This window comes from Oncorhynchus nerka, linkage group LG11 (assembly GCF_034236695.1).
Source record: "Oncorhynchus nerka isolate Pitt River linkage group LG11, Oner_Uvic_2.0, whole genome shotgun sequence".
NCBI classification, from domain to species: domain Eukaryota; kingdom Metazoa; phylum Chordata; class Actinopteri; order Salmoniformes; family Salmonidae; genus Oncorhynchus; species Oncorhynchus nerka.
In genome coordinates, this window is record NC_088406.1 from 66088461 (window position 1) to 66112044 (window position 23584).

The 23584-nt window shown below is 44.3% G+C and overlaps 1 protein-coding gene across 2 annotated transcripts; it reads right to left on the minus strand.

Moving 5' to 3' along the window:
• Positions 1-340: 340 nt before the first annotated feature.
• Positions 341-22645, minus strand: LOC115137369 (tropomodulin-1-like). Of its 2 annotated transcripts, XM_029673664.2 has the most exons (11): positions 22317-22645; positions 14574-14784; positions 13098-13254; positions 10696-10812; positions 7468-7557; positions 6905-7035; positions 6352-6459; positions 5933-6076; positions 4620-4764; positions 3048-3172; positions 341-2602 (listed from the first exon to the last, which is right to left on the minus strand). In XM_029673664.2, exons 2-11 carry the CDS (start codon positions 14697-14699, stop codon positions 2600-2602), a joined length of 1146 nt encoding a protein of 381 aa, XP_029529524.1. In that variant the 5' UTR covers positions 14700-14784; positions 22317-22645; the 3' UTR covers positions 341-2599. The 2 variants fall into 2 exon arrangements, with proteins under 2 accessions (XP_029529524.1, XP_029529525.1); XM_029673665.2 differs by lacking the exon at positions 3048-3172.
• Positions 22646-23584: the final 939 nt, after the last annotated feature.

A 23584-nucleotide genomic window follows, 5' to 3' on the forward strand; every position in this document is an offset into this window, starting at 1 on the left:
GAAATTAAACACATTATTTGAGAGGGATAGGTTATTTTACAATAAATATTAACATAGGATGCAACTAAAAAAGTTATCAATATTTGGGTATTCTTAGCAGGAAATATCAAGTCCGCCACCAATCCAAACGGACCAAAGCTTCTTACTTTGGCAGCAGCTGTTGATCCCGTCATCGCACAAGTCTCATTGGGGGTCTGGCTGACTGGAATTATGTAGTTCTCTCAACCTTCCCCTAGAGGGCGGTGTTATAATTCTCAACCTCCCCCAGAGGGCGGTGTTATACGTGGTTTGGTGCATAGGCCCAGAAGCGTAAAAACAGTACAAATATCACAGTACACAATACTTTCAAACCCGATTTATCCATGAACAAAAAAACAACAATAATGTGAACTATCTAACAAAAACATACTCAATACTCAAGCAAATACTGTAGAGAAGAAACAACAGCCAGGCTAGGGCAAGGAGAACACAGTCATATTCAGCAGTAATTCATACGGGGATGGGTTGTTGTACACACCATAGTTGTCGCCTTTGACCATACAGTAATATACCTAATCAGGAGCGTCATGCTCTTTGAATCTGAGGGGGCACGTAATCCCCCTCATCCATCCTTCATCCAATATAATATATATTGTTTATTTTACATGGATTTAATGATAGGATATTGAATTTAGTCATCAGTGCTCCCCTGACACCCCTGATACCCGGCCGCATAGCAACAATACCCGAAGGAGTGTTCATTAAGGAATAATCTCATAGGACCTTACAACAGGCAGGAAAAGTCATTTGTCTTCATGCTTTGATAGGCTACAGTGATGACAGTGAATTCTTAGTTTGCACACTTTTTGGGTTGCAGACACATTCAACTAAGAGCATTTCTACCAGTGTAAATGAAAAATGGGAGGGGGGAATGCTGCAACTCCCTTTACTGTGTAACTCAAGTAATAATTTAACATACTCGATCATAACTTGCCATGATGACAAGTCATCACATCTGCCGGGTGTAAGTACTGATTCAGTCAACCCACCCTCATAGAGACAGCCACTAAGAGATGGTCCTAGATCAGTTTGTCCATCAGTGACCAATACACTTGTGAACAAACTTCTAATATACACTGAGTGTACAAAATATTAGGAACACCTTCCTTATGAGTTTGACCCCCTTTGGCCCTCAGAACAGCCTCAATCGGTCTGGGCGTGGACTCTACAAGGTGTCGAAAGCGTTCCACAGGGATGCTGGCCCATGTTGACTCCAATATTTCCCACAGTTGTGTCAAGTTGGCTTGATGTCCTTTGGGTGGTACACAAGGGAAACTGTTGAGCGTGAAAACCCCAGCAGCGTTGCAGTTCTTGACACTCAAACCGGTGCACCTGGCACCTACTACCATACCCTGTTCAAAGGCACTTAAATCTTTTGTCTTGCCCATTCACCCTCTGAATGGTACACATACACAATCCACGTCTTAATTGTCTCAAGGCTTCAAAATCCTTACTTAACCTGTCACCACCCCTTCATCTACACTGATCTGAAGTGGATTTTAACAAGTGACATCAATAAAGGATCGTAGCAGATATCGACTTCGTCACAAAACTGAACGCTTTTAGTAGTAACCTCTCTCTGTGTAAGGTTTGACTGAGAAGACTTAAACTGACTTGAGATCAGTAATACTACAGAATTTACACAATAGCGGACAAACTGATCTAGGACCAGCTTCTAGTGGCTGTCTCCATGGGGTAAACTTGGACAAACAAACAACTTACACCCCAAAGTGTTTTTATATCTGCAACAATTCCTCTGAACATAGCTTCTATGTAACCGTTATGTGCCTTTGCTTACAGACAGTGTGAGTTGCAGACTAAAAATGTATCTTATATGAACATCACACTGAAAAACATTACGTTAAGTGGTTGCGAAATGCTGAAATACATCATGTGGTACTAACGTCATAACCAAGTTAAGTAATTTACATTTGAGTCATTTAGAAGACGCTCTTATCCAGAGTGACTTACTGGAGCAATTAGGGTGAAGTGCCTTGCTCAAGGGCAAATTGGCAGATTTTCCCCCACCTAGTCGGCTCGGGGATTTGAACCAGCGACCTTTCGGTTACTGGCCCAACGCTCTTAACCACTAGGCTACCTGTTGCCCGTGGCACGTGGTACAATATATATTATGGTTGTAACACCATTTAATCTTCCACCACCACAAGTTCATCTCCAGTAAACAAACTAACAACAAAATAAATACTTTCTGAATAGGTGGGCGGCTTCTCTATGTCACAATTACCAGATAATATAATTATCGAAGATATCTAAACCAATATCAGTAGAAAACTGTGAGAGAAACAATAGTACAATAGTAGATCAACTCCATGCCACAGTAGGAACAAGGTTTGCCAACGGCCCTGACATTCGAATTGGAACGATTTCGGTCATCGCAGAGGGGTCGAGGTTAGGGTTGGGGAAAGCAGGGGTTGATGGGATATCTGTTGGAGGGCGTCTGGCTGAATACGGGGCTGGGCGGGGCCGGGCAGCGCCTGGCGGCGCTACACGCTTGTCCGACACTTGGGGAAGATGGGACCGCCTTCAAGCCTTCTCTTTCTTACTGTTGTCAGAGAAGAAAAAATTGAAATTAGACCAACTATTAAAACATATCAGTACCTTCTGTGTCTTCGGTAAAATCACATTTTATTCAAACACAACAAATACTTGACTCAAAGGAATGGCAATGAAGGAAGAGTTTGAAGTAAGAAAAGCAGCTTGAAAGAAAGCAGAAAAAAACCTGTTCCAAAGGTTTGTAAGAGGCAGTTTAGAATAAAATAGCTCTAACTGCAAAAAGCCCTTAAGCAATCAGTCCTACAGTGAAGACCCATTTAAGAACTCAAGAGCTACTGGAGAAAGATTGCCAGATCTGCCACTGTTGAGAAGAGATGACGAGTGATGATGAGGAGGAATGGAAGGCACAACGCAAGGAGTTGTGGGTAGAACTCAAGGAAAATAAGCAAGAGAAGGCTGAAGTGGTAGGACGAGGACACAACGGCTGTCTTTACTTTCTTGGTCTTGGGCTTGGTGAGTTTCGGCTTGAACTTTTTACCAAATGCCCTCTCCAGTTCCGGCACGGACAGAGTGAGAGTAAAGGAACCGTCCGAGTGATGATCGGATCGGATTACCCGAGCTGCAACACAACAGTGGTAAACACATAAACAAACAAACAAACACACACACACACACACACACACACACACACACACACACACACACACACACACACGAGTGACCAAGACGAGAGCGGCTCATGCACATCTTTGGTGGAAGAGTCACCGAGTAGATAGAACTGGTACCATGCTGTGTTCAAGAGAAATGTCATCATGATGCAAAACAACCCGATGACACACTGATGTCGGTGCGCAAACTAGGTCAATCATTTCGTTCCAAGAGATTAGTACAAGACCATCTCTTATTTTTTACAGCCTTTGTACAAGACCTGACATGTCTTTGATCATGTGTTCTGGAGCCCAAAGCATGTAGCCCGATGACTCACACTAAGTTCTCCCGCTGCTCTGTCGTTCGCTATAGACTTGAGTCCGAGACTGCCGTCACTGAAGTCGTTTGCAGTGATGATGGGCGTTGCACTAAACAAAGTCATCACCGATTGGATCATCTCTAACCAATCAGATTATCCAAACCAATGATGAATTTTCAAACCGCCACTTTACCCAACTGTGTCCTGGCTCTGGCCCAACCCATGGATTTCTGGACCAATCAGACGGCCCCGAATGTGTTTGCATTCAGTGATGGGTCGGGGACCTACTCAGATCCAGACTCATTGAGGAGAAATAAGGAACGTCCTACAGCGTGGAGCGGCACAGCGTTTGGCCAGAGTAAGGAGTCTGGGTAGCCAGGCAACAACACAAGTCCCTGAATAGACCCATTTGTGTGCACATCCCAAATGGCATCCTGTTCCCTATATAGTGCACTACTCTTCACCAGAGCCCTACTGTACAGGTTAGTGAACTATAAATGGAATAGGGTGCCTATAAAAAGGGAATAGGGTGCCACTTGGGACACAGCCCATGTCTCTGGTGGTGTCTCAGCTGTTGTGAGGGATCACACTGGGAAGTCTGGGAGCGTTTCACTGGAGCACCACTTTAGTTCTAGTGATGTCATCTTCCAGGAAGGGATCCAAACAGCCGAGCGTTGTGATTGGCTTGGCTCCTCCCATTATTTAGTTACGTTAAACAGTGATGGTGAACTAAGATGGATTACTACTGGGTCTGGAATTACATCTGACGCATGCTCTGCACCTTCTCTAGCAGGTTTTATTAGTTCAACGTTGTTTTGGAAAATGGAGTGAGTGAGTGAGTGAGTGAGTGAGTGAGTGAGTGAGTGAGTAAACATCTCTAAGATTGTGAGTGTCGATGGGAGAGAAACAGTGAGTATAACAGAGCGATTTTAATCTATTGTGAGTGAGTGAGTTAGTCTTTGAACCTCAATCTCAGGCAGGTTGTTAGCATTAGGGCTAGCAGAACTTCCATCTCAGTCAGGTTGTTTGCTTCAGCTCGAGCAGAACCTCCATCTCAGCCAGGTTGTTAGCATTAGCATTAGCAGAACCATCATCTCACCCAGGTCGTTGTTGTTCATCATGGCGTTGGAGCCCCTCAGCCTGGGGCCCTGCTGGGTAAAGTGGTAACCAAACTTCAACAACGTGGTGTTCTTCTCCAGCATGCTGGCTATCTCCATCTCCACCTTGTTACCTAGCGGCTGGCTCTGGAGGAAGGGGAGAGGGGGAATCAGACCTGGATTCAAATAGTATTTGTTTCATTACAAATGGAGCATTTGATTGAGCCTGTCTGCTCTGTCAGATGGGCAGCTTAAATAATTGGGGTAAAAACTGGACATAGAAGGAATCACCCATCGGGTAAAACTGGTTGAAATGACGCCATTACAAACCAATTTACAACCAGACATTACGTCATGTAAACCAGTGAACCTAGGTGATTTCCCAATGTCCTGTTTGAAATAACTGGTTACAATGCAGCCTTTTCTGGTTGTAAAATGGAGTCATTTCAACCAGCATGTCCATGACTCAGCACAATTAACACATGAAGGCGAAGTTGTTAGTCATGTGTCTAAATATAAAACCTTACGGAATCAAAGAGATTCAGCACAGTTTATGTTAGGAAAAAATGATTCACTGGCAAGAGGTAGCCCAGCGTGGGCAAAACTGGTTGAAATGAGGTCATTGCAACAACCAGATTTCAACCAGTTTTGGCTGCAATCTGGTTAATCAGGTTGCAAGGATGTCCTTTCAATCAGTTTTGCCCACTGGGAAGGAATAACGGCTACGAAGTGTTCGCACTAGCACCAATATCACACCACAATGAATCAATCGAGTGATTAGCTTTGTACAATCTGACCCTGTTGAAACAGTAGACTCAAGTGGTCCTTGTGATGTCTAATTGTAACTGTCTGGGCTGGGCACTGTGACAGCAAAAATAGGGTGATTCCTCATGAAACCAGGACAAAATAAATACTGGGATTTCATTGGGATTTTCACGAAATGTTTTCCATAGAAAGGTCCTTTGGAGGAAGGATTGTCGACATATATTTGACATTTGTATCTTAAAGCGTCATTGAGAAATCATTTGTAGAAGTTGTAATATTTGTGAAATTTTGGCATTACCCAGGCCTCCTTTACACTGTCTGTCAGTAGAATGGACTCAGGCCTCCTTTACACTGTCTGTCAGTAGAATGGACCCAGGCCTCCTTTACATTGTCTGTCAGTAGAATGGACCCAGGCCTCCTTTACATTGTCTGTCAGTAGAATGGACCCAGGCCTCCTTTACACTGTCTGTCAGTAGAATGGACCCAGGCCTCCTTTACACTGTCTGTCAGTAGAATGGACCAATAACGATTGTGCTGTATTTTATTGTACCTGGTTGTCGATCTTGAGTTCCTGCAGGGTTGTGTTGGACTGCAGTGAGGCGATGAGAGCCATGATACCCGTCCCTGTGATGAAGTTGGATTCTATGTTCAGACTCTTCAGTGTGGTGTTCCCCTTCAGCATCTCTGCCAGAGCCTGAGACACAGCAAATGGGGACAGTATATTTATACGGGCTATAATTAAACCCATATCTGAAATGGCATCTTCTTCCCCCATCTATATATTTGACCAGGCCACAGGCCCAGGTATCAAGGCCACGGGAGGCCATTTTTTTATTTATTTTTAAACTGAATTTCCAGATGGAGACGACTTCGAATGAAGACTTGGAGACGTGTACATTCACCTCGTCTGATGTAACTGTTACAGTATGCGTGTAGGGGATTTGCTCCAGACACAACAGCAATACTCACAAAGGCTACGGGATCATTACTCCTGGTTCCCACGAGGCTGAAGCGTTCCACTGCAGTGTTCTCCGTCAGGGCGTCTGCATAGGCCTTCAGCGTCTTCACTGGAATGTTCTGGAACACAAGAGGCTTCAAATCAATAAAGCCACACACACGCGCCACTGTTTAAATCGGACTGACTACAAATGCATTTGAAAAGACTGGAGAATAACCTAAATCAAATGTTGACTCCAGGGTAGAGGTTTGCCCTGACCTCTTGAAGTCAGACTGAGAATAGTGGGGTACATGTGTGTCTCCTATGGGGGTTCCGTGTGGCTCAGTTGGTAGAACATGGCACTTGCAATGCCAGGGTTGTGAGTTTGATTCCCACGGGGGGGACCAGTACAACAAAATGTTGGAAAATATATGCACTAACTATTGTAAATCAGATAAGAGCATCTGCTAAATGACTAAAAACAACGAACAAAAAAATGTACAAATGTTTATGGTAGGAGGACTTAATGACATCATATAAATCAATTATACTGACTTGTGCATGTGAATCAATATAATGTAGCACCTTGATGTTGTTAAGGTTGACCTCCAGCAGGTCAGGGTCGTTCCTCTGCATCCTCAGCAGCGTCTCCTCCACGTCAGTAGAGTTGGGCTGCTCATCAGGCACAGGCTTATACTGAGTACACTGGATAACGCCTACAGGAAAATATGTTACTAACAATACCTATATCATGTAAATCAGTAATAACAATGGCACTCGAGGTGTTGAAAGAAAAATATATTATTTGCAGCACTTAGTTTGTTTGGCTGAACCAGCATGTCTTTACATTATATTATTTAATGTCAGAAAGGTTGCAACGGAGGACTGTAAAAGTCAGGAAACAGGAACATTTTTGGCCAGTTCTCTTTGAACCTTTGACGTTGGTTCTGTTCATGTTTGATTTTTAAGTTCCCTGAACTGTCTGAGACACGCTTTGGTGCCACTCTTTCTTAAATCCACTTGAAAAACAAAACCCTAATAAGTACAATACATGGTAGGATAAACAGATTAATCATCGTTAAAACGATGCCTGAAAACTTTGGCACTTACAGGAGGGATACACACACACACACACACGGTACACTTACTGTTAAGGCCTTGTTTGTTGACTATATTGCTGCTGGCCAAAGCCTCGTAGTACTGCTGGTTACTCATCAGAGTGTGCATTCCCAAAATGGCTGGAGGGAGGGAAGAGATGGAGAGACGTACAAAAGGAGCGAAAAATAAAGTAGAGAGAAACAAAGGAGAGAGAGAGAGAGGGGGGAACAGAGACAGGGAGAGAGAGAGAGAGAGAGAGAGAGAGGGAACAGAGACAGGAGAGAGAGAGAGAGAGAGAGAGAGAGAGAGAGAGAGAGAGAGAGGGAACAGAGACAGGGAGAGAGAGAGAGAGAGAGAGAGAGAGAACAGAGACAGGGAGAGAGAGAGAGAGAGAGGGAACAGAGACAGGGAGAGAGAGAGAGAGAGGGAACAGAGACAGGGAGAGAGAGAGAGAGAGAGGGAACAGAGACAGGGAGAGAGAGAGAGAGAGAGAGAGAGAGAGGGAACAGAGACAGGGAGAGAGAGAGAGAGAGAGAGGGAACAGAGACAGGGAGAGAGAGAGAGGGGGAACAGAGACAGTGAGAGAGAGGGAACAGAGACAGGGAGAGAGAGAGAGAGAGAGAGAGAGAGAGGGAACAGAGACAGGGGAGAGAGAGAGAGAGAGAGAGAGAGAGAGAGAGAGAGAGGGAACAGAGACAGGGGAGAGAGAGAGAGAGAGAGAGAGAGAGAGAGAGAGAGGGGGAACAGAGACAGGGAGAGAGAGAGAACAGAGACAGGGAGAGAGAGAGAGAGAGAGAGAGAGGGAACAGAGACAGGGGAGAGAGAGAGAGAGAGAGAGAGAGAGAGAGAGAGGGAACAGAGACAGGGAGAGAGAGAGAGGGGGAACAGAGACAGGGAGAGAGAGAGAGGGGGAACAGAGACAGGGAGAGAGAGAGAGAGGGAACAGAGACAGGGAGAGAGAGAGAGGGGGAACAGAGACAGGGAGAGAGAGAGAGAGAGGGAACAGAGACAGGGAGAGAGAGAGAGAGAGGGAACAGAGACAGGGAGAGAGAGAGAGGGGGAACAGAGACAGGGAGAGAGAGAGAGGGGGAACAGAGACAGGGAGAGAGAGAGAGAGGGAACAGAGACAGGGAGAGAGAGAGAGAGAGAGAGAGAGGGAACAGAGACAGGGAGAGAGAGAGAGAGGGGGAACAGAGACAGGGAGAGAGAGAGAGAGGGGGAACAGAGAGAGAGAGAGAGAGAGAGAGAGAGAGGAACAGAGACAGAGAGAGAGAGAGAGAGAGAGGGAACAGAGACAGGGGAGAGAGAGAGAGAGAGAGAGAGAGAGAGAGAGAGAGAGAGGGAACAGAGACAGGGAGAGAGAGAGAGAGAGAGAGGGAACAGAGACAGGGAGAGAGAGAGGGGGAACAGAGACAGGGGAGAGAGAGAGAGAGAGAGAGAGAGAGGGAACAGAGACAGGGAGAGAGAGAGAGAGAGAGAGAGAGAGAGAGAGAGAGGGGGGGAACAGAGACAGGGAGAGAGAGAGAGAGAGAGAGAGAGAGAGAGAGGGAACAGAGACAGGGAGAGAGAGAGAGAGAGAGAGAGAGAGAGAGAGAGAACAGAGACAGGGAGAGAGAGTATACATTGTGTCAAATGACGTGAACACTGAAGGATAAACACCGAAGAGTTGACGTGGGTGTGAGTGCCAACGCTCTCCTTAGTTCAGCACATTGTGTTTACTTGGCTAAGATAGCAGACAGGACACCCACAAGTGGGCCTTGAGAGCTGCCTTGTTCAAACTCGCAAACATCCAAGCCAAACTATCGGCTCGCAAAACATCTCACACACAGCAATAGATAGTCGTCCCTGTCATAGCCAGACATACAGAAGAACAACACGTGCGTCGACTGCCAGCGTCTGCAAGTCATTATTAAATACATTGTTTAAATAGCATGTGTCACTGTTGCAGACGTCACACAATGCAGACATTATTCTCCCTGTCTTGGATGGCCTCTGCTGCCACAGTTAGAACGGGCTTCTATGAACGGCAGGAACATGCTTGACTAGTCAATATGTTCTTGATTATCGCAAAGATCCCTGTTTTAGCTTTCATTTTAATCTTAGTTTTAAATGTTTTATCTTTGCCCCCCCCCTCCCTCTTTTGCTGTACAGAGTCCTTGTGTTTTTGAAAAGCGCTTTAAATCAAATGTATTATCAGTAGTAGCAGTAGTTTTATCTTGTGTCCAGTTTGATGGGAAAACTCAACTAAAAATGTGCTTTCTGGACCACCGTAGATGACTTGGAGCAAATGTACAAATGAACAAAATGAGAGTGAAAAGAGGGCAGTTCAGCAGAAAAGCAACGAAAAAAGAAGCAAGTGTATTAATTTCCAGTATGACAGAGAGTGTGAGAACAGTTAAGTTATCTTTGAGATAAACAACGGAGAACGAGCGGTCCACTTTAAGCAGCCGTGAAGAGTTAGTTGGTAACTCATCATGAGCAGGCTGTGGATTAATTACAAACCATTGGATATGTCTGGAAGGACCAAAACAAACGCTGGCAAGCAAAACCACTTGTCACTAATTAACACTAACACTTAGTGAAGCGGAGAGAAATACAGGCCATATAACGTGCAGCTAGTGTTAGGGCCGGGACGATTGCAATATATGAACCAGGAGCACCGAGGCCAAAATGAAAACACGAAGCTTTCCAAACTCTTTGGTCCTTTAAAAACCTGTTGTATATAACATTTCATGTGCTGTAGCTTGGAAAATAAATAAATAAATAAGACTTTTGGATGACAATATAATGAGGTTTGTTTCCAACATTAGCTCGGTCTTCCTAAAGAAGTTACATTCGCTTCGTGTTTCCGTTTCCCTTGCCCACCATGCCAACGACTACTGCTATCGTCCCGGCCCTAGCTAGTGTGTGGGCTGGCAAATACCGCGGCTGCTTGTCACAAAGCCCAGAGAGAGGGCAACCATGGTGTCCAAACAGCAGTGAGGAGCAGCAATGGAAGGGGTGATGACGATGACAGGATATGGAGGGGGAACAGGGAGATGGAGGAGAAGAAGGGTGGGATCACTAGACGGGATAGAGGAGAGTTAGAGAGGAAAGGAGGACGTTACTGACGGAGGAGTGAACCGCGAAGCTGATTCCGTGTCAGGGATCGTTCTCAAGTGACTGTTTGGTGAGCGTGGATTTAAACTTATTCGCTGAAGAAGGTGAATCGACTGGAAATAAAACAGAAACGATGTCTGTAAATGGGTGTGCGCACGTGAAGGTGCGTGTTTTTCTACCGGCAATGTCGCAGATCTCAGCGTCGCTGGCGTTGGCCAGTGCCTCCTCCAGCTCTGGCTCCAGAGTTACGTTCTCCATGATGGGGTCCACCACCTTCTTAGGTATAAAGACTTTACCTGGAAGACAGAGGACAATCGTTAACACAGTACATGCCACTATTCATCTCAACCCGGGACAGCCAGAAGAGGACTGGACACATCTCAGAGCCTGGTTCCTCTCTAGGTTTCTTCTTGGTTCCTGCCTTTCTAGGGAGTTTTCCTAGCCACCGTGCTTCTACATCTGCATTGCTTGCCGTTTGGGGTTTTGGTCCGGGTATCTGTAAAGCACTTAATGACAACTGTTCATGTAATAAGGGCTTCATAAAATACATTTGATTGATTTGATACATGTATTACTACTACTATTCGTACTAGTACGACGACTACCATCCCACTACTATACCAGCTCGTTTCTAATTCCATTATTTAATTGGTAATTTGACTGCAGGAAAGCAGAAACATCAATACCCCGATAGTGAAATCGACGGATCATTACCCAATAGTAGCCAACTACCATTACACAGTGAACATGACCGTACGCTCTGTGAGGAAAACTTCCATTTTGTTTTCCCATCTACGTTACACCGACCGACAACGGCAAATGCAAGGCTGGTATGCAATATCCCATTACGTCACTGGGCGCTTTTCATATCGTCACTCAGAGTGAGCTGTCAAAAGCCAGGCAGCCTGCGAAGACCTTCTCGAGTTCTACCCAGCCACGTCTGACATGTAGCGCCCCGCATCACGCTGCCCCGGCCAAGCTGCCCCGGCCAAGCTGCCCCGGCCAAGCCTCAGAACACCGGAACAGGATTATGTGAATGAACACTGAGGGGAGGAAGGCTGCAGTGACAGGCTGTGTGTGTGGTCCAATTATCGACCGTTCTCCCAAAGTTTGCAGACTGTGCACTTGTCTTGCACACTCCCTGTCATGGAAGGAATCGTTGGCTGGATGGGAGTTGCTCCATAACGGGAAGTGTGCAAGTGCAGACTTTGGGATAAGAGAGTTGGGACGTGGCCACAGTCCACCGTTAGATCAGGGGCCATATGTATCTGATGTAGGATCAGGTTCTTCCCCGTCCATGTAATCATATTCATTTGGATCTAAACTGCTAAACCGATCATAGATCGGCACCAGGCCCTGCTTTCTACCTGGATACGTCCAGGTATAAGGAAGGACGAACTAGAGGACTCTGTTGCGGCTGGCCCAGTTTCCCAGAACCAGACTGTCTGTGATCATAATTGGTCTGATAGGTAGGCAGACTCAGCTCAGGCAGTTTCGTAGCTGGATATGTCCAGACAGATGCAAGAACAGATGAACCAGCATACAGACTGGGTTGCGACTGGGTCCAGTTTCCTGGAACGAGCTATTGTCTGAGACCACTGATTGGTCCTGATGGATGTAGGACTTTAGGCCTTTAGTTACATGGCTGTAATGTTCTGAAAGTATTAGTATCTCGGCACGCTGACAGGAGGGTTCACCTCACAAGGTTATTATCACAGCTTGCGTGTCCCTGGCCACGGTCCATGTTGGCCTCCAGCCACTTCTCCTAGCCAAGCTAGATCCTATCCCCTATCCCTTCTGTTCATAGATCTGACAGGATTTCATGTAAACCATATGTAACCCTTATTTTACCAGGTAAGTTGACTGAGAACACATTCTCATTTACAGCAACAACCTGGGGAATAGTTACAGGGGAGAAGAGGGGGGGATGAGTGAGCCAGTTGTAAGCTGGGGATGATTAGGTGACCGTGATGGTATGAGGGCCAGATTTGGAATTTAGCCAGGACCCCTACTCTTACGTTAAGTGCAATGGGATCTTTAGTGACCACAGAGCGCCAGGACACCAGTTTAACGTCCCATCCAAAAGACAGCACCCCACACAATGCAATGTCCCCAATCACTGCCCTGGGGCATTGGGATCTTTTTTTTAGACCAGGAAAGGAAAGATTGTCTCCTACTGGCCCTCCAACATCACTTCCAGCAGCATCTGGTCTCCCGTCTAGGGACCAACCCTGCTTATCGTCAGAAGCAAGCCAGTAGTGGGATGCAGGGTGGTATGCTGCGGGCCGATAGGGGGATGGATAAAGTGGAGATTATGCCATATTGGTAAAACCTATCTGGAGTATAAACCAAAATTAAACTGGGCTCCTACCACACTTCTTTCTCAATGAGGAAACATGGAATTTTAGATTACTTCCTTGACTGAATTGAAATAGAACTGACCCAAACCCTGGTTGGGGGTCGGCACGGCACAGCGTTACGCCAGTGCTCAGATCAGATCTAACAGGGTCCTACCTCTCTTCTCTCCAGTGAAGCACAGGCCTTTGGTGATATTCTATCATGCTGGGAACTGCGGTCATACCTCTCTTCTCTCCAGTGAACGGAACCAGGTCCTCCTTGTCAGGGTGTTCCTTAGCCTGCTTCTCCAGGTGGGCTACCAGGTTCTCTCTCTGGAAGGTTCCGGTCGGCGCCTTCTTGGTCTGATCCTTCTGCCTCATCCCGGCCGGCAACAGGGCATTCTAAAGACAGGAAGGATTTATCATTGGCCGATAATGTTAACAACGGGTTGTACTTACACTAGGTAAGAGGGTATTCTAATCACAGGGAAGGATTGTCATTGGCCAATAATTATAGCAATGGGTGGGATTGCACTTGTTTATACACTACATTTTTCATCCACTCTCGTGGGATAGCCGAATGTAACAGTGAAAGGACACACACACCATCACTAACTGTGTTAAAATAACACTAATAGAAATAACAAAGGCAGTTCCCAGACCCAGATAGCTATTCTTAGACCGCAGCACGCTAAACCAGGTCCATATTATAGCGATAGACCGATATCTTGTCTTAGCTTTCAGCACCTATTAGTGCACTGGCCACTTACAGACAGCGTAGTATTTATACCTGTATTATTTATACCTGTAGTATTTATACCTGACATATCAGTTTAACTCTGTAACGTGGCTCTGTGGGAGATCTGGATGCTATCGTCAAAAGTCAAGGAAAGACGACAAGCACCACACACACACACACACACACACACACACACACACACACACACACACACACACACACACACACACACACACACTCCTGGTATTGTAAGCATCCAGACTTGATGTGAGCCGTCGACCATTCATCATAACCCTATTACAGCTTGTGTCGTCAACACCTCGACGGAAGAGCTACTGATGAATAAAGATGAAGTCAAGCACCGCCGCATCACACAGTATTATAAATATATGATAGGCAGAACTTAACATACAGATAACAGATGAGGTCTAAACTTTCCCTGGGAAGTTGGCTTTGGAAGTTGGTTTGAGGATCACTGTATTGTTTAGACCTAGAACTGCATATTTGAATTGAATATACAGGGATATGATATATAGGCTAATTTATGTTATCAAGTTGACCAAGTTGGTTTGAGTGTCATTTGTCAGTCTTAGTCTGTGGGAGAATCTCAATTGCAAATTCCTCACATCCTCGCTTCCATCTTAAAACCCATTGGAGGAGAAAGCCAGAGGTCCCGCCCCTCAGACCATCTCCTCCAATGTGTTTTGAGGTGAGGCGAGAGGATGCAATTGAGATTCTCCACGTCTCTCAGATGTCACCCTAATGCTTATATAGTGAGCTACTTTAAATCAGGGCTCTGGTACACCTGTAAACCTTAATATCTGAGCGTTATACCATTAATGCACTATCCTGCTACCGACCTCTCATCTCTGTTGAGCTCGTAAAAAGATACATGTTTTAGATTGCGTTGGGATCAAACTCCTAGCTCCAGATAACCAAGACACACACACACACACCAAGACGATCAGCGTTTAAGACTTACGTCGGGATCTAACTCCTCCAGCTCATCCTCCAGCCTCTGTAGCTCTTCCTCTGAGAGTTTCTTCAGAAGTTCATCCTCGTCCACGTCCCTGTAGTTCACTACTTCCTTCTTATAGGAGGTGGACATGGCGGCGCGATAGAATCCCAGCGACTCCCCAAATAACGTAAAGAAAAAGGCAACTAAGTGCCCAGCGATGTTTTCAAAAGGAAGTCTGCAAGAACGTGGACGACAAAAACAAACGAGACAAGGTTTAGTCAACATGATTTGATTGGTCAACCAGCTGGATCCTAAATTAGGCCTACTGTATATCCAGTGTAACCTACTGAGACATAAGGCAGACCTACTGTACATCCAGTTAGACCTACTAACTGAGTCATAAGGCAGACCTACTGTATATCCAGTGTAACCTACTGAGACATAAGGCAGACCTACTGTACATCCAGTTAGACCTACTGAGTCATAAGGCAGACCTACTGTACATCCAGTTAGACCTACTGAGTCATAAGGCAGACCTACTGTACATCCAGTTAGACCTACTGAGACATAAGGCAGACCTACTGTACATCCAGTTAGACCTACTGAGTCATAAGGCAGACCTACTGTACATCCAGTTAGACCTACTAACTGAGTCACAAGGCAGACCTACTGTACATCCAGTTAGACCTACTGAGTCATAAGGCAGACCTACTGTACATCCAGTTAGACCTACTGAGTCATAAGGCAGACCTACTGTACATCCAGTTAGACCTACTGAGACATTAGGCAGACCTACTGTACATGCAGTTAGACCTACTGAGTCATAAGGCAGACCTACTGTACATCCAGTTAGACCTACTAACTGAGTCACAAGGCAGACCAACTGTACATCCAGTTAGACCTACTGAGTCATAAGGCAGACCTACTGTATATCCAGTTAGACCTACTGAGTCATAAGGCAGACCTACTGTACATCCAGTTAGACCTACTGAGTCATAAGGCAGACCTACTGTACATCCAGTTAGACCTACTGAGTCATAAGGCAGACCTACTGTACATCCAGTTAGACCTACTGAGTCATAAGGCAGACCTACTGTATATCCAGTTAGACCTACTAACTGAGTCATAAGGTAGACCAACTGTACATCCAGTTAGACCTACTGAGTCATAAGGCAGACCTACTGTATATCCAGTTAGGCCTACTAACTGAGTCATAAGGTAGACCAACTGTACATCCAGTTAGACCTACTGAGTCATAAGGCAGACCTACTGTATATCCAGTTAGACCTACTGAGTCATAAGGCAGACCTACTGTACATCCAGTTAGACCTACTGAGTCATAAGGCAGACCTACTGTATATCCAGTTAGACCTACTGAGTCATAAGGCAGACCTACTGTACATCCAGTTAGACCTACTGAGTCATAAGGCAGACCTACTAACTGAGTCATAAGGCAGACCAACTGTACATCCAGTTAGACCTACTGAGTCATAAGGCAGACCTACTGTATATCCAGTTAGACCTACTGAGTCATAAGGCAGACCTACTGTACATCCAGTTAGACCTACTGAGTCATAAGGCAGACCTACTGTATATCCAGTTCGACCTACTGAGTCATAAGGCAGACCTACTGTACATCCAGTTAGACCTACTGAGTCATAAGGCAGACCTACTGTACATCCAGTTAGACCTACTGAGTCATAAGGCAGACCTACTAACTGAGTCATAAGGCAGACCTACTGTACATCCAGTTAGACCTACTGAGTCATAAGGCAGACCTACTAACTGAGTCATAAGGCAGACCAACTGTACATCCAGTTAGACCTACTGAGTCATAAGGCAGACCTACTGTATATCCAGTTAGACCTACTGAGTCATAAGGCAGACCTACTGTACATCCAGTTAGACCTACTGAGTCATAAGGCAGACCTACTGTATATCCAGTTAGACCTACTGAGTCATAAGGCAGACCTACTAACTGAGTCATAAGGCAGACCAACTGTACATCCAGTTAGACCTACTGAGTCATAAGGCAGACCTACTGTATATCCAGTTAGACCTACTGAGTCATAAGGCAGACCTACTGTACATCCAGTTAGACCTACTGAGTCATAAGGCAGACCTACTGTATATCCAGTTAGACCTACTGAGTCATAAGGCAGACCTACTGTACATCCAGTTAGACCTACTAACTGAGTCATAAGGCAGACCTACTGTACATCCAGTTAGACCTACTGAGTCATAAGGCAGACCTACTAACTGAGTCATAAGGCAGACCAACTGTACATCCAGTTAGACCTACTGAGTCATAAGGCAGACCTACTGTATATCCAGTTAGACCTACTGAGTCATAAGGCAGACCTACTGTACATCCAGTTAGACCTACTGAGTCATAAGGCAGACCTACTGTATATCCAGTTAGACCTACTGAGTCATAAGGCAGACCTACTAACTGAGTCATAAGGCAGACCAACTGTACATCCAGTTAGACCTACTGAGTCATAAGGCAGACCTACTGTATATCCAGTTAGACCTACTGAGTCATAAGGCAGACCTACTGTACATCCAGTTAGACCTACTGAGTCATAAGGCAGACCTACTGTATATCCAGTTAGACCTACTGAGTCATAAGGCAGACCTACTGTACATCCAGTTAGACCTACTAACTGAGTCATAAGGCAGACCAACTGTACATCCAGTTAGACCTACTGAGTCATAAGGCAGACCTACTGTATATCCAGTTAGACCTACTGAGTCATAAGGCAGACCTACTGTACATCCAGTTAGACCTACTGAGTCATAAGGCAGACCTACTGTATATCCAGTTAGACCTACTGAGTCATAAGGCAGACCTACTGTACATCCAGTTAGACCTACTGAGTCATAAGGCAGACCTACTGTATATCCAGTTAGACCTACTGAGTCATAAGGCAGACCTACTGTACATCCAGTTAGACCTACTGAGTCATAAGGCAGACCTACTGTACATCCAGTTAGACCTACTGAGTCATAAGGCAGACCTACTGTATATCCAGTTAGACCTACTAACTGAGTCATAAGGTAGACCAACTGTACATCCAGTTAGACCTACTGAGTCATAAGGCAGACCTACTATATATCCAGTTAGACCTACTAACTGAGTCATAAGGTAGACCAACTGTACATCCAGTTAGACCTACTAACTGAGTCATAAGGCAGACCTACTATATATCCAGTTAGACCTACTAACTGAGTCATAAGGCAGACCTACTGTACATCCAGTTAGACCTACTAACTGAGTCATAAGGCAGACCAACTGTACATCCAGTTAGACCTACTAACTGAGTCATAAGGCAGACCAACTGTACATCCAGTTAGACCTACTGAGTCATAAGGCAGACCTACTGTATATCCAGTTAGACCTACGGAGTCATAAGGCAGACCTACTGTACATCCAGTTAGACCTACTGAGTCATAAGGCAGACCTACTGTATATCCAGTTAGACCTACTGAGTCATAAGGCAGACCTACTGTATATCCAGTTAGACCTACTGAGTCATAAGGCAGACCTATTGTACATCCAGTTAGACCTACTGAGACATAAGGCAGACCTACTGTATATCCAGTTAGACCTACTGAGTCATAAGGCAGACCTACTGTATATCCAGTTAGATCTACTGAGTCACAAGGCAGACCTACTGTACATCCAGTTAGACCTACTGAGTCATAAGGCAGACCTACTGTATATCCAGTTAGACCTACTGAGACATAAGGCAGACCTACTGTATATCCAGTTAGACCTACTGAGTCATAAGGCAGACCTACTGTACATCCAGTTAGACCTACTAACTGAGTCATAAGGCAGACCTACTGTATATCCAGTTAGACCTACTGAGACATAAGGCAGACCTACTGTACATCCAGTTAGACCTAACTGAGTCATAAGGCAGACCTACTGTATATCCAGTTAGACCTACTGAGTCATAAGGCAGACCTACTGTACATCCAGTTAGACCTACTGAGTCATAAGGCAGACCTACTGTACATCCAGTCAGACCTACTAACTGAGTCATAAGGCAGACCAACCAGCGAAATCCAAACACCACATTGATCCAGGAAATTAGAGATTAGAAACTATTGGTAAACACCAATAACGTGATGTGTTGGATAAACACTGAAAAGTGGGCCCTTGACTCACAGAAACTAACTTGTGTTGCTTAACGGTCTGGAATGTCCAGAGATGTTTGTGCCTGGTGCCATTAAAATATTTCAAAAATGCATTAAGAATGCTGTTTGCCGGTCCAACAACAGTTCAGCCAAATACCTTAATGAAGAGTTTTTTCCCCCAAACACTGGGTGGGGTCGGATCTTACTTGTGGGTTGTGTCCCAAGCCCAGAGCATGGCTAGAAACATCCCTTACCCTCCATTGTCTGCAGATCTGTAAGGTTTAATCAATATTGTGGAAGCTTCACCACCACATTGCTTAGGCCCTATACCTACCGAGACAATTCAGATCTGTAAACATCAGAGGTTTAGGAGCAAGGGGGAGGGAGCAAATTGGGACAGGCTTGATGGGTCACGTAAAAAAAATGCTACAATCTTCATTTGGGTCAAAATAGACATTTGAGAACCCCTGCCGTTGTACTTAACTTCCGACAGTAGTCTACTTGGCTTTACAACATGAAACAACAACTAACTTTCGGTGAGGATCACGACATGTATCATGACCCCCCCAAAAAACATTTTGAAACCACTGCTTTAAGAAGATAGGCCTACAGTACTTTTCTTGCATCAAGGGTGTATTCATTACGTCTTAAAACGGAAACCGTTTAAGAAGCAAACAGGACAAAAACGGGGAAGGACCTACTTGAATTTGTCCAATAGAAACTCATTTTCGTTGCAAAACGTTTTCCATTTGAAGTAAACGGTTTCTGTTACAAAACGCTTTGCAACAGAATTGGAGTAATGAAGCCTGGCCTGCCTCCTAAACCCTGATGGGGAACAGCTGATAAAAACAGCTCCCCTGTCACTCCCAGTCTGCTGGCAAACAGGAACATATTTATAGAGAGGCCTGGTTTCTGCTGTAACAATGCATGATTATGAACACAATGATGGTGTCTCGTGGTTTCCTAGCTCATGGTTATCGTACTACATTTAATATACAGTTGAAGTCGGAAGTTTACATACACTTAGGTTGGAGTCATTAAAACTCGTTTTTCAACCACTCCACAAATTTCTTGTTAACAAACTATAGTTTTGGCAATTCGGTTAGGACATCTACTTTGTGCATGACACAAGTAATTACTCCAACATTTGTTTACAGACAGATTATTTCACTTATCATTCACTGTATCACAATTCCAGTGGGTCAGAAGTTTACATACACTAAGTTAACTGTGCCTTTAAACAGCTTGGAAAATTCCTGAAAATTATGTCATGGTTTTAGTAGCTTCTGATAGGCTAATTGACATCATTTGAGGCATCTGGAGGTGTACCTGTGGATGTATTTCAAGGCCTACCTTCAAACTCAGTGCCTCTTTGCTTGACATCATGGGAAAATCAAAAGAAATCAGCCAACACCTCAGAAAAAAATTGTAGACCTCCACAAGTCTGGTTCATCCTTGGGAGCAATTTCCAAATGGCTGAAGGTACCACGTTCATCTGTACAAACAATAGTACGCAAGTATAAACACCAATGGACCATGCAGCAGTCATACTGTTCAGGAAGGAGATGTGTTCTGTGTCCTATAGATGAAAGTACTTTGGTGCGGAATGTGCAAATCAATCCCACAACAACAGCAAAGGACCTTGTGAAGATGCTGGAGGAAACAGGTACAAAAGTTTCTATATTCACAGTAAAACGAGTCCTATATCAACATAACCTGAAAGGCTGCTCAACAAGGAAGAAGCCACTTCTCCAAAACCGCCATAAAAAAGCCAGACTACAGTTTGCAACTGCACATGGGGACAAAGATCGTAGTTTTTGGAGAAATGTCCTCTGATCTGATGAAACAAAAATAGAACTGTTTGGCCATAATGACCATCGTTATGTTTGGAGGAAAAAGGGAAAGGCTTGTGTAACCGATGTGAAATGGCGAGCTAGTTAGCGGTGGTGCGCGCTAATAGCGTTTCAATCGGTGACATCCCTTGCTCTGAGATCTTGAAGTAGTTGTTCCCCTTGCACTGCAAGGGCCGCCGCTTTTGTGGAGCGATGGGTAACGATGCTTCGAGGGTTACTGTTGACGTGTGCAGAGCGTCCCTGCTTCACGCCCGGGACGACGGACTAAAGTTATACTGTTACACTTGCAAGCCGAAGAACACCATACCAACCGTGAAGCACAGGGGTGGCAGCATTATGTTGTGGGGGTTCTTTGCTGCAGAAGGTACTGGTGCACTTCACAAAATAGATGGCATCATGAGAAAGGGAAATTATGTAGATAAATTGAAGCAACATCCCAAGACATCAGTCAGGAAGTTAAAGCTTGATCGCAAATGGGTCTTCCAAATGGACAATGACCCCGAGCATACTTCCAAAGTTGTGGCAAAATGGCTTAAGGACAACAAAGTCAAGGTATTGGAGTGGCAATCACAAAGCCCTGACCTCAAGCCTATGGCATTTGTGGGCAGAACTGAGAAAGCGTGTGCAAGCAAGGAGGCCTACAAACCAGCTCTGTCAGCAGGAATGGGCCAAAATTAACCCAACTTATTGTGGGAAGCTTGTGGAACGCTACCGAAACGTTTGACCCAAGTTAAACAATTTAAAGGCAATGCTACCAAATACTAATTGAGTGTATGTAAACTTCTGACCCACTGGGAATGTGATGATAGAAATAAAAGCTGTAATAAACCACTCTATTCTGACATTTCACATTCTTAAAATATAGTGGTGATACTAACTGACCTAAGACAGGGAATTTCTTACTAGGATTAAATGTCAGGAATGGTGAAAAACTGAGTTTAAATGTATTTGGCTAAGGTGTATGTAGACATCTGACTTCAACTGTATATGTAATCATTTAGCAGAGGTTCTTAACCAGAGCAACTTAGTGCACTCATTTTAAGGTAGCTAGGTAAGTCAACCACATACAATAAGTACTACTTACACATACAGCACAAATTGTAATACATTTGGCTAATACAAGTGACATTCAAGAGCTCTACACTTGTTGACCTAGGCCTAAAACCTAAATCTATCGAACAATGCCTGAATTGACAATCTTTTCAAAGTTAGAGTTCCCAGTTGATCGAATACAATAATACTTATGTTAACTGCAAACAATGTTATACTATATTTGGAAAGAAAGAAGAGGAGTTGGGAGATAAGGACAATTACAAGCGTTCTAAACATGAACTTATCCATTTCTGGAGTTGATATAAAGCAGGCCAGGCAGCAAAATAATGCGAAGGTTTTTGTTATTGGGTAGTAGGCCTGCAATACGTTAGTATTATTTTAAAATGAAGTACACTTCGATTGTTCTTTAAGCCCTAGGTTAACAAGAAAGGTGGGGAATTTATACAGCTGTCATTCATAGGCAGATTCGATGACGGGTGAAAATGCAAAGAACGCATAACTTTGCATTATTAATACTAAAATGAATACATTGTTCTTTCAAAGTAAAACAATACTTTAGTTTTTCCACACTTCGAGTTAACACCAGTTACTTTGAAGCTTCAGTCTGGGTTAAATCATGGGATATGGCAAAAGATCTTTATATGCAAATTATTCGTTAAATGATGTATTTAAGGACTTTTCTGCTAGAACAAGAAGTTATTTCGCATGCACGTACCTCCTCCACCGCTTATCCGGGCTATTTATAGCGAACGGGTCCCGCTTTGTGACAGTTGAATACTTTGACCAGATATGGATTCTTTTAGGGCCAGTCGAGTCACACTAGAGTCGCTTCATACAAGGAAAGTAAAGCACCGCGCAACCAAGCCGGGAAAAAAAGTTTGATATCCGCACGGATATCCTCGAATGTTGTCAACCGCAGCCGAATTGAAATCCTTAACTTTGCTTACAACTTGTCTTTCAGTGGTTCGCGTAATGTAGTACAACACTCCCACAAAGGCAAAGTGAACTCTCCGACCGCTACTCCTCCTCACCCGGCGCTGCCAGTCAAGTGATGTCACACACTTGTTCTCCAGGCAAGTGCGCTACATGGCCGTCAAATGATACAAGCGCCATTTACGTTACCAGTAGTAGACATTACCTGTGCATCAGAACAGCAGCATAAACAATAGTGCGTTTATCGTAAAGAATAAAAACCTTCGTCTTCATAACACAACTCTCCTTTCATATTCTACTCACGGTATAAACAGCTTAGTAGCTGTTATTGGTAATGAATATTACAATGTATACCAAAGTTGTGCTTTTTAATGAACAATTTATTCAGCCAAGTCTACATTCATCCATTTGAGCCACTTCCTTCAAAAGTAAAGTTAGTACTGTGGGATATCACACACAAAAAGCAAAAGTGTCAAAGTCAAATAAATGTCACGCATTTCAAAAGTCAAGGTATTGAACAACAAATTACATACAATTGACTTAAATATATTTAAACTAAAATAATAATTTAAGTAAAATGCCAAAAAAAATCACAAGTTAGACAAACAACTTAAAAGAGATCAACTGCAAAACCAAAAGTTGGCGATGAATAATAACTAAATCAGTAAAGAACTTTCTACGCAAAGTATTTGACAGTAGATTGAAACTGAACAATAAAGGACACTTTACATTACACTTGAACGACATACCCTGCTAAGGAGATCAATGGGGTGGGTACTGTTTAATACCTTTCTCTATATACACACACACACACAGCATATAGATTCACCCCCCCCATAACGATAAGAAAAATCAGTTCTATGCTTCACACAGTGCTAAGCTGATAGACTGAGCTCCTGCATAAATTCAGGCTCCCCAAAGACCTGGGACACTCTGGCAGATCTTTGTGACCTGTGGAATAAGTGAACGGGATACCAACAGTTATATGCTACAGCCAGTGGTGTGCATCATTTCAGCATATGTGATATACTCTGGCAGAGTTTACCAACA

What these genes read in the sequence shown, in the direction of transcription:
- LOC115137369 (XM_029673664.2), bottom strand. Translation starts at nt 14,699, where the DNA reads ATGTCCACCTCCTATAAGAAGGAAGTAGTGAACTACAGGGACGTGGAC. An exon ending in TCAACCTTAACAACATCAAG is followed by an intron (nt 6,460 to 6,904) that starts GTGCTACATTAT and finishes CTTGTGTTCCAG; the next exon opens with AACATTCCAGTGAAGACGCT. An exon ending in AACTCAAGATCGACAACCAG is followed by an intron (nt 4,765 to 5,932) that starts GTACAATAAAAT and finishes CCCTTCCTCCAG; the next exon opens with AGCCAGCCGCTAGGTAACAA.